At 33.8% G+C, this 11,780-nt stretch overlaps 1 protein-coding gene across 1 annotated transcript; it reads right to left on the bottom strand.

The window, feature by feature from the left end:
- Positions 1–239: 239 nt before the first annotated feature.
- On the bottom strand, positions 240–9,956 carry LOC124911892 (nucleobase-ascorbate transporter 12-like). The gene is made up of 10 exons (XM_047452423.1): positions 9,085–9,956; positions 8,917–9,014; positions 8,663–8,833; positions 6,418–6,518; positions 4,614–4,749; positions 4,445–4,495; positions 4,028–4,315; positions 2,937–3,171; positions 1,774–2,060; positions 240–798 (listed from the first exon to the last, which is right to left on the bottom strand). The coding sequence occupies exons 1-10, from the start codon at positions 9,641–9,643 to the stop codon at positions 577–579; spliced, it is 2,148 nt and encodes a 715-aa protein (XP_047308379.1). The 5' UTR covers positions 9,644–9,956; the 3' UTR covers positions 240–576.
- Positions 9,957–11,780: the final 1,824 nt, after the last annotated feature.

The following is an 11,780-nucleotide window of genomic DNA, read 5'->3' on the forward strand; positions in this document are numbered from 1 at the left end:
CAAATAATTAAGCCATTCTCACGCGGAATGTTTTCCTGTATATGAATTCAAATGAGAAATAACTAGTACATTTCTAATCGACAAATTTGAAATGTATAAAAAAAAAAAAGTTGCCATATGAGCCAATATCTGTAATAAAATATTACTCCACTCTGTAATAAGTAACTTAGACAAACTAATCTCCATTTCTTCAATAAGTATCAAAGTAACAAAATGTTGTACATACTGAAAACATTATAATAAGTAACACCAAATTTATATCTCTGTAAATCAAATGTTATTCCACTCCGTCTGTAATAAGTAACTTAAGAAAAATAAATCATCATTGCTACATATACAAGAACAGTATCAAAGTAATCAAATATAAAAAAAAATCATCTAAACATTCTCCAATGCTCAAAATTACTTACATGGTTGGATTACATTTAAACTTACAACACAAACCAGATCCTCCAATGTACACAAAACAACCCATCTCCGCTGCCTGCGGTTAGGATTTCCGTTTTAAAAAATAAAAATAAAATTTGAAACCTGTCCCAGAATAATAGCGTGGAAGATTTGAAATGGCTTATAAAATCAAAGGCCAACCCATTTGACCCATTTGAAAGCTCGATCGAGTCTAAATGGTAACTGATAGTCTTTGGTAACTGCAGAATCCCTTCTTGTAGGGTCCTGTTCAGACCAAACATAAACACCACGTTCTTGTCGGCTTCCTGGAACCGTATTGTCCAGGATAACTGCCACCAGGAAAGCAATCACCATATGAAGTGAAAGCAATGTGTTCATTACATAGTTTAGCTGCAACAAAATTAGTTTAGATTTCCAAGATTCAGTTCATGCTTCTTTTTTAGCATGCATTTAGATTCATTGTAGTAAATATGCACAAATCAAATCAACCAGATATATTAGTAGTGACACCCACAAAAGTCAGCCTAAACTCAAAATTAGATAATATTTGCTTCCTTTTATTGGGCCTTTCTAGGTTTGAGTTAATTGAATAATCTTCCAATTACTCCTCATCTCTTTACTTATCCCCTCATCGGTCAGATCAATCAAATTATCAAACAAAATACTAAACTACCCTTTATTTCTTTTTTAAAAATTTCAACTTTTTATTATATATTAATATCATTTTAAGTCTTTTCACCAAATAACCCAACTTTTCAAAATGACAATCCGAACAAGGTTATTCAAATAATCCCAATCTGAACAAACCCTTGTAAATATATCTTACTTGTATTTAGTCAAGTCCTCTACTGTACAAAATTGTAATACAGAAATAAGAAAAACAAGACTTTTGTCTGACATCTTTAGTCTCTCAGATTCACACTTCTGTTTCTCAATTTCTTTACAACTAGTATAGGGATAAATATGGTAATTAGTAGTAATATGGGGATAATAATATGGTAATTAATATTAGTATAGGAATCATATGGTAATTAATAGTAGTATAGGGATAATACAGTAAATAATATTAGTACTATAAAGGTAATATGAGAATTAGTACAAGTACAATGGTAGTTAGTAGGTGAGTAGAGTAGGTATGCTATATTTTGAATAATGAATGAAACAACTTGATTTTGGATTATCTCTCTTAAAGGTTGTCTTAAGGCCAATTTTTGTCATATGTGTATTTCTTCTACAAATTCTAGACATCTAGGCTGATACATAACAATTGCATCTACTTTAAGAAATGGAAAAGCAAAATGACTTTTGCATCATACAAAATGGAAAGAAAGCAAATCAATCAAATATAAAAATATATTTGCATACCCCTCCATATTTGGTGTGGAAAGGGCCGTGGGAAGCCACAATATAGGGCTGAAGATAACTTGGAACGGATAAGTTGGTATTTGGAGAGACTCCAGATTGCTGAAAGTAGGCGGGTATAGACAATGAGAAAAACAAAGACAAACCAACAATGATAATGTTTCTTGAACTCCCAGCCTCGCTATAACGTAGATTCGACAAGCCCAGTGCTGTAAGCATTGCCCACATAAAACACAATAAGGCGGCTACCATGACTACAGGAATTGAAGCAAGAAGACCTCCAACTTTACCTGTCAGCATGGAATGCATTCGCTTTTATCATTATAAATAAACCAAAGCAGAAAATGATTGTCTAAAATACTATCGAATTTTGTATCGATAAGAAATTTGATAAAATACACCCAGAAAAACCCAATGGACATGAAAAATGAATGAAAATGCACACAAAAATGTATGAGCTTCCTAACTAATAATATAATAGGAAACAAATTCGGTAATTGGTATTAAATTGCGTTCTTCTTTTCTACTAGAAGACACAATCATAGTTAATCTTCTCGTATTATTCAACTATATTGGCCTTAAAATTTAAACCTTCAAATAAAAATAATAAGTTATATATCTTTATTTAGATAAACACCAATAAAAGTGTTTTTTTCTTAACTTTAAATTGCCTTAGAATTATATATTTTCAGTTAACATGTTTTAAATCTTTAAATTTATTTATTTGTAACAGGATCGGTGAGAACATTCGCATGATTAAGTCTTGGCCTTTCTCAAACCGTATGTCCACGGAACAATGATGTTCATTTCTATCTATATGCATCTTTAACCAGAAATATTGATAATGATTGTATGAAAACCAAGAATCTTGTATAATTAGGTCACCTTGTATTGAAAACTATAGAGAAAATTAGAATTTTCTGAACCAAAAACATTTTGACTAGATAGACCTAAATCTCTCTCAAAGTAAATCTTCCATCCCTGGATAGCTTCATGTGTTCTGGAGCAACTAACTTCTTTAGATGCTGGGGTTGGATTTGTTCAATATAATTTACGGATCAGTAAGAAAATGGTAACCATTGAAACCAAACCGGATTTACCAGTCACAAATTTTTGGCTAATCTGCAGAAGAACTTGAAAACACTTATTTTCAAACAATTACATACCTACAAGAGAGATGATGGTCAAAACACAAGCACCCAACTCTATTGCTCGGCGGCTACCCATTTTTGTCACAGCAATTGTGTGCACATTTTCCGTGAGAGTACTAGATCCAGTCCCTGTGCCCCAGAGACCAGCCAACACACTAGAGAGGCCCTCAAAACCAATTGCTCGACTTACGACTCCAGGAGGTGGAGGTCTCGAAGCAACCAACAACGACGATGCATGGTATGAACCAATCTGTAAATTGAGGATAAAAACATAAGCATGTCACAATGAGAACATAAACAATATAACAGAAATCTAAAAGGTTGGATTTAGATGTTATGCAATCTAGGGCTAAAGATGGTTGAAATTTGCCATGTCAGAAACTGTCAGGTTTTCATGCAAAAAACATAAATTTCCAGCCAGTTTTACATGTTATACCAAATTTTTAGCAGACTCTTCACCAGGACCCGACAGGGCCATATCAAATGGAAATAATAACATGTTAGTGGCAGCAAATTTATCAATCAATAGCACACTGTAGTACAACTACTCAATAGTAAGAACTTATTTCGAAAGGAAGCAAATTACTCAGACGAACTCCGCTGATATTATCATATTGAAGCTCTTAAGGCTTAGCACTAATAATAAGTCCAAAAACATTTGGAATTCACATCCTACTACGGTTGTTTTATATAGAACTAGCTAAGACATTTGGATTTAATACAAATAACCCATTATCCCATCATCAACTAAAATGCCCTTACTTTATATTTTTACAACATTTTAAAATATTATACAAAAGATATTTTAGTCGTGTAACACAAATAGTCCACTTTTTTCATCAAACAAAGTTTTCTTTCCAAATAAAAATTAAATAAACTTAAATCAAATGAGCACTAGAATTTCATGAAAATATGATGCATCATCACATTAAGTCCAAAACTGCAGAAAATGTTGTGGAATGATGTGAAAATGCTGAGATGGATAAGCATTTTCTGCACATAAGAAAAGATGTTCACAACATATTCAAACTGTTTACTTAAGTTATGTAATGTAATGTTAGCTCAAATGTCAAGATGTAGCTCCTTCAAAAGGAAAGCAAACACACCGAATCAACAGAGGATATCAGTGAAATCACACACATAATGAGAACCATTTTCCAGTGGATGATAGGTATGCCCCATTGCATTGGGTAAGGAAATCTGAACCACGGAGCAGATTTTAAAGCATGAGAGGTATCAACTCGGCAGGATGTCATCTTCAAGAGATGTTTTCTACAATGGTCTGAAATTTGATTCGATGCTGGTATGTTTACATCACAACCCTTATAGCTATAAACTCCAGCTTCAGTAAGAAGAAAAGCAGCACCCCATGTAATTCCCAAAGCTAGTGGTACCTGAGAAACATATCAATCAAGTGAAGCTCAGGCCAGTGAGAGAGATAAAAGCCCCATTTGAGCTCATATTACATATTGAGGTCTAAATAAGAATAAAGAGAATAAACACAGGATAGTATTGTAACATACCGCATAGATGAGGAAAACTCTATGACCCAAAACAGATATCTTGCGAAGGTACTGTAGGAAAATTAAAGAAAACATTATTCAGGGTAGCATAGAATATAATATGAATCCAAGTAGTTACATTGTGTGAGAAATGAAATTGACCTGTAGAAGAAAGGGAGCTGAAACTTACAAGAGAAAACATTATTAAGAGTAGTATTTGCACCACACCAATCTCAAGACAAGTACCAACCCTAGGGAAACCATAGCTGTAGAAAGAAAGTCCAACAGCAGCAATGGTTGGGGACACAACAACAGGATTAATCAACCTGAGAAAGGAAAAGAAGAATGATGAGCTAGCAGATCGCACATTAAAGCCTGGTCAACAGAATAACATCCAACAGTGGTGTAGAATAGAGAGAAATTGTTCTTGAACATGGAATATGAGAAGTAGTACCCGAAGTATTAGTTATGATATAAATAGAGTACACAAGTTAAATTGTATTCTTGATTAATGATGTGTATAGATAGGTGATGATAGACTTGTATAGGATTTAAGCATGAAATGAAATCAAGTGGATCTTGGATTGTAACATTAGTAGAGCTATCGATCCTCCACTTGTGGAGTTCAACAGATCCACATCAACCAATTGTAGCCACTCATGCCACCGAAAGCCATTGATGTTCGACAAGAAAGAAACCACCAAGACTTCTGGACAATCATGGTGAAACCTAATGATCAATTTGAGTTTAATATGATAAAAACTTCCTTGAAATTACAAGAACAGTTTGGTGATTATGAAGAAGTAAAAGCAAGGTCAAGCAACATTTGCACCAAGCGGCCCTAATAGCCCAACAAGGAGAAAGGTTGAAACAACTAGGCCGTCATTGCCAACTCAATGTCTCCTCCAATAGTAGCAACGCCCTCACACATTTCCATCAGTAGTGCCTGCTCGCTCACATTGAAGTTTCGTCATGGTCAAGATCTCGGTGTCATCGCCATTGAACGGTCAAACCTAACATGCATTGTGGGAATCACAACGCCATTTGCGTCCAAAATAATAACATATTGATATTAGCCTGTGTCCAAAAGAAAACAAGCCAACAAAGTCTATTTGGAGTTTGGACATCCCAATTTGAACCAAATTCAATAGCCCATCTAAAAATTCGTAAGTCCACTTCAATCATATTTGGGATGAATTATCAATGACCAAAAGTTTGGCATCATCTATGCAAAAATCCAGCATCACCTATCCGATACACTCCAGAGTCGTATATGTGTCGAAACTCTAACATCACCTCTCTGTACAAACTCCAACAACTATGCCAGAAACTCAACATTGGCCATGCGGCACTTCGGCGTTGTCTTGTGAACCTCCTCATTTGGGCCAAATCAAACTCTTTGGTTTGAAGAAAATTTACCCCGTAGCTTGAGGATTGTCGGAAATATCATTCTACGCTATTTTCCACCCTTCCAAGAGTCATTAATTCCTGGTGGTTGGTTGTTGACGGGAACTCAATCTCTCCTCAATAACTCTGTGATTGTGTTTGCTCATATAATGTTTATCATAGGAAATTAATCTTCTTTAATTAGTCTTATTGTTAATATATTCAACTCACTTGCATTATTTGACATCAAATCAAGAAATACAATCTAATAGTCTTCTTTTCTAAAATACCAAAAAACAAAGTAAAAGGCTAGATAGTGGAACTAGCAATGATAAATAATTGAACAAACCCATATTCTTAAATTAGCTTAAAATTAATAGTCTCCTTATTCTCGGAAAGATTTTCAATGTTAAATCATAACCATTACATTGTTCAAGGTTGGTACATCTTGAACCTTTAGCCACCTATTTGAGAATAAAGTCTCCAACCAATAAACAAAGTTTTGGGTTTAATAACGCTGAAAACATTTTAACAATCTCATTCATGAAGCCCCATAATGTGCCTCACTTGATGTATTTTAAAGAAATAACATAGAAAATGTTTCATACCTTGACAATATTATCATTATTCCACTATATCCCAGTATTGCTTGAAAAGCTGAAGAAATGATTATGGCCCCTTGGAGTACCCTCATGATGTGCTTGAAATTCTGCCAGTTAAATGTTAAATACATTTTGGTTTTCAACAGAGCCCTCAAAGAATTATTCATTTAATTACTCTTATTTACTTCATGAGAATTTGACTAAGCTAGGGATAAAAAGCACATTAAAAAAAATCAAAATTATGAATGGTTAAAAGTTGCTACAACATTCCAGTATCGGGCATGTTGAGATCGTACAAAGTCATTTCTTTCCTCATTAGAAATTTAGAATGCATTGAAGAATTGTTATAAATAAATAAAAAATGCAAGTTCTTAGCAAGAACAGATATGGGCAGGTTTCTTTCTTTAAATTGAGATTTAAAATTAAAATAAAACTACTCTGGGACCGTGGTTGAAACCTACTCCTGCACAGTCTATGCTCTTATATTCAAATGATTTATAAACACATAAAAGGTCATTGCATACTTCACATGGCTACAAATTGTACTACTATAATCATTAGAACATTTTTTCCAGAAAATTTTCACTAGGATTCTTTTATGGCGAAAAAAACTACTAAGGCTAAATATGATATGGAGTAATAGCATTTTATACTTCAAACTATTAACCTATTTGAAAGCTGGTGATTTACATTTAGAATAAATTTACTTTACATATTTATGTCAATGCATATGAGTGCTATAGCTTGAACTAAGTAGATACTTTTCATTGAGAATCAAATTTACTATAAATTAGGGTTATTTTGTTTACAATTTACCCATGTGGATAATGATCTTAAAAAAACCAACAATTCTTTTTGTCAGCCAAAAATTACAATAATGTAAAATGTAATTTGTATCATGATCCAAAAACAATCTCATCAAGCGATAAAAATCACTTTCAATAATTACTATGTTCTGAAAATTAACTATAGAACCTTGAGCCAGCACAGTTGTAGTGAATGCAAAAAGCTTATATGGTCTATCTTTTTTTGAGAAAAAAATTCTTATATGTTACGTTACCTAAGGCACATTCTTTTTCATATGATAACCTTTTGTCAAATGATGTTAATTTGATCCAAAATTTAGTTTTATCTATTTTTTTTATTTAATATAAAAATCTACCTCTCGTCAACTTACATTTTCCCAAACATTTAGATTTATTGTTCTGCTTTGAATAATTAATTTCAATTCTATCTAACAAAAGAAAATATTACAAAAAATGAGACACTAGAAAATCTTTACTTATACTTGAGAGATTCAAGTGTTGAATATACTAGATAGAGTGAATTTTCTCTTACAAGAACTTGTCTGCCAAAGAGCATGTAAGCCAAAACTTGACGAACTCAATTTAACAAAATATCCATCATGAATGAAATCATCAATATCAAACTAGTCCCTTCAACATGGACTGTAGCCAGTCAGCCTCAATTATTCTCAATCAAATCATAATTCCCAACCCTTGGAAACATTTGTGTTTCTGAATCTCCTAGAGAAACCACCATGAATTGTTGAATCGGTATCAGACTATGTTAAGATACATTTAGTTTCCATATGTGATCCTATATTTGGATCCATAGCTGTACGTAGAGATATCAATTTCAATCCACCCCGATCAAAACCTAGCCAAAATGAACTGAAAAGGGCAGTTTTCCCCAGTTTGACCGGTAGTTGACTAGGTACCATAACACTAAAAAAACTACAAAACCAAACCTCATTTAATTTCATATTTATAATACCACAAAAATGTTATATGTACATTTATATTTCATATGATATGTTCTTTTAGTATTTTATATATTGGAATTTTGAATAAAGATTATACTATTTATTTGTAAAGTCTTGAATAAAAGCGGTGCTTAGTGGGAATTATCCGAACCCACCGGTTGTGGGGATGGTAGTAATAAGAAGATCCGTGAAGTAAAACTAGGCGGGAATGGTAAGACTACTCCTCACCTCGATCCTCCGCCCTAATTGACATTCCTACCTAGATGAGAAAACTAATGGAAATGGTGTCCAAAATTAGAAACTAACAGTGTTTCCAAATGGGGATTGAAGCCAAAATCTGAACAATATTCAACATCTCCTCCATAAACAAGGAACTCCAATATAACATGACTCACTCCACAATCTTTCTTTGTGAAAATATAAAATGAATTGCACACTTGATGGAATAGAGAAATTATAAAAGAAAGAATGTGACTGGATTCTTACATTTCCATTCAAACCCTGGAACTCGGAAGAGTTGACGATTGCAAGTGCAGGAGCAAGATAGACAAATGATGGACCCTGAATTAAGGGCAACCTTGACCCAAACGAAGTATGCAGAAGTGTTGTCACTCCAGATACAAATAGCACTGTAGAAATCACATTGGCCGTATCCTCCTACACCAACTAATTTGTATGAGAAAATGTTGTCTGAAATAATGACAAATCAAGCCCGAAGAGAAAATTAAGCAAATACTTACATTAGAGCCCCCCATTGTAGGAACTAAAACGAGTGGAATAAGTATCAGAGACCCCAGCATTGAAATGTAATGCTGAAAACCGTATAGACCAATTGGAACTGGAAAAGAAACGTATTAGAAAGAAGAAGAAAATCTGCTTCAAGTAACTAAGCAAGCAATCGCACTCACCGAACCCAGGTGTATCTCTAAGCTCATACTTCATATGCGAATGACGAGAAACTAACCCATCATCATCATCAACAACTGTTTGAGGCAATTCAACAACATCCTCACTGCGAGCCGGCGGCCTCCGGCTAGGTCTCTGAGGTGGTGGTGGTGGTGCGTCAGGAATCACAACCGGCCCATTTGCGCCTTGGGCGGCCGAGCTTTTCAGCAGTCCACCGTCCGAATCCCGTCTCTTTTTCACTGTCTGATCCTTATCCTTATCAGACGGAGGAGGATGAGGAAGAGGAAGAGAAGGCGTGTTCTCACTCGCCGGTTCACCATTAATTTTCGTAGTAGGTCGGAGTCGACCAGCTTCTAGATCCGCCTGAGAATCGGACTCCCTTGGCTTTGGCTGTGGTAGAATTTGACCAGAAAGACTTGCGTTCGTTTCGCCGGAGAATTTAGGATGAAATCCAGTACGTTTGGCCCAGGAAGACGGCGGCATTGCCTTGGATTCCGGTGGAAGAGGCGCCGGAGGCCATGGGCCTGGTCGAGTGCGTCTGGTCGGGTCGGAAGTCGACATCTTCCTAGAATTGCATCTTTACGTAGTTATCGACCTTTTCAGATCTGATGTTTAGTTGGGGTTTATCGTTTTCAGAAATTTGATAAATTTGAGAATGGGTTTTTAAATTGAAGATGTTCTTAAGCTTAAAAGAGGATTTGAGAGAAAAAAACAACAATAATTAGCAATCTGTATTGGGTGGTCCGAGCTGAAGTGGAGCTGATGAAAGAAACGGTAGAGTTGATGAGAGAGAGCCAAAATGACGACTATGTGAGACTGATGAAGGAGGGAGAGAGGGAGAAGTAAGAAAAAATCAAAATTTTGTTTTTCTTTATATTTTTATTTTCTCTTCAAATCTCTTTTTTATAAGATCTAGTGATGTACATCATGTATCATTGGTAGAAAAAATCTAGACTATTCATATATATATATATACTTCAACAATATTTTTAATACTGGCCTTTCAAATTTGTTGTTACTTTAGTTTTGGGTATTTAAGACTTTTTTTCTCTTTATTTTGTCTTTGTTTGACTGTTTAATTTTTTCTATTCAAAAATATTTCTTCCGGCAAATCAAATATACAATTATAAGGTACACAAATTTCAAATATATAATATATAATTAATATATATATATATAACTTAAAATCATATTGTATTGTAAATATTGTATTGTAGTAACTCGATTCAAGGTTTATCAAGAATTTATAGAAAAAAAAAAACAGAACTTAAATTACTCTTAGAGCTCGTTTGATATTGATTACCAATTACCAGAAGGAGCGAAAGGATGATTTGAGCTTTATTTGTTTTGGTCTTTTGCCAAGAGGTGCAGGCTAATGTCACGATCCCATTTATATGAGGTGCAAATCTCAAGCCATGAGGTGCATTTCTAGAATATTCCAGAATGCAAGTCTATGCAATCTGTGCTCAAGGGTTTGTACATAGATATGAGGGACCGTGTGGGGAATGTTTCAAGGAAGAGGTTGAAGAGTATCAGGCCAAGGTCGAACCGAGGACGACCACGACTAAGGTGGGGGAGTATGTCACGACACATTAGAGTCACGACCCAATCCAGGGAACGTCGAGGCTCATTAAAGTTTTGGCTTGATAGTGCGCTAATCTTCTTAGCCCAAGGGGAGGCCAATTGCCTATCCCAATGAATCTTCTAATAAAGAAAGAGATTAGAAGATATTCTAATTAAGGAAGGGATTAGAAGATATATTCTAATCAATGAGGGATTATAATATATATTTTAATTAAGGAAAGGATTACCAGAGATATTCTAAATTAGGTAGGGATATTAGTGTAATTAAATTGTAATTAGACGTAATTCCTAATTTAATACGTGTAAGTTCTATAAATACCCTGAAGGTATTCCATTGTAATTATCAAGTATTTTTTCAATATAATTTTATTCTCAAGAGTTTTCTCTCTCTAAGTCCGTTGTATTTTTCTTGCATCGTTTAAAAATGCTTTCTAAGCTAGAATCATGATCGATTTATATTTTTATTTTCGCTTCAAATCTCTTTTTTATAAGCTGATGATGCTCTGTATTTATAAGATCTAGTGATGTACATCATGTATTGGTAAAAAAAATCTAGACTATTCATATATATATTTTAAATACTGGCCTTTTAAATTTATTGTTAATTTAATTTTAGGTATTTAAGACTTTTTTTTCTCTCTTTATTTTGTCTTTGTTTGACTGTTTAATTTTTTCTATTAAAAAATATCTCTTCTGGAAAATCAAATATACAATTATAAGGTACAACAATTTCAAATATATAATATATAATTAATATATATATATATATATATATATATATATATATATATATATATATATATATATAACTTAAAATCATATTGTAGTAACTCGATTCAAGGTTTATCAATAATTTATAGAAAGGAAAAATAAAAAAAAATAAAAAACAGAACTTAGATTACTCTTAGAGCTTGTTTGATATTGAATACCAATTACTAGAGGGAGCGAAAGGATGATTTGAGCTTTATTTGTTTTGGTCTTTTTCCAAGAGGTGCAGACTTGCAGTCTAATGTCACGTCCCATTTGTATGGGATGCAAATCTCAAGCCACGATGTGCATTTCCAGAATATACCAGAATGCAAGTCTATGCAATCTGTGCTCAAGGGGCTTGTAC

Source organism: Impatiens glandulifera, chromosome 8, assembly GCF_907164915.1.
Source record: "Impatiens glandulifera chromosome 8, dImpGla2.1, whole genome shotgun sequence".
NCBI classification, from domain to species: Eukaryota; Viridiplantae; Streptophyta; class Magnoliopsida; order Ericales; family Balsaminaceae; genus Impatiens; species Impatiens glandulifera.

Bases quoted from the DNA above. Each gene is read 5' to 3' on its own strand.
- LOC124911892 (XM_047452423.1), bottom strand. From the start codon at position 9,643: ATGTCGACTTCCGACCCGACCAGACGCACTCGACCAGGCCCATGGCCT. The intron at 6,519-8,662 runs GTAAGAATCCAG...TTTAACTGGCAG, and splicing joins TCCAGGGTTTGAATGGAAAT to AATTTCAAGCACATCATGAG. The intron at 4,316-4,444 runs GTATGTTACAAT...TATGTTTCTCAG, and splicing joins GAGTTTTCCTCATCTATGCG to GTACCACTAGCTTTGGGAAT.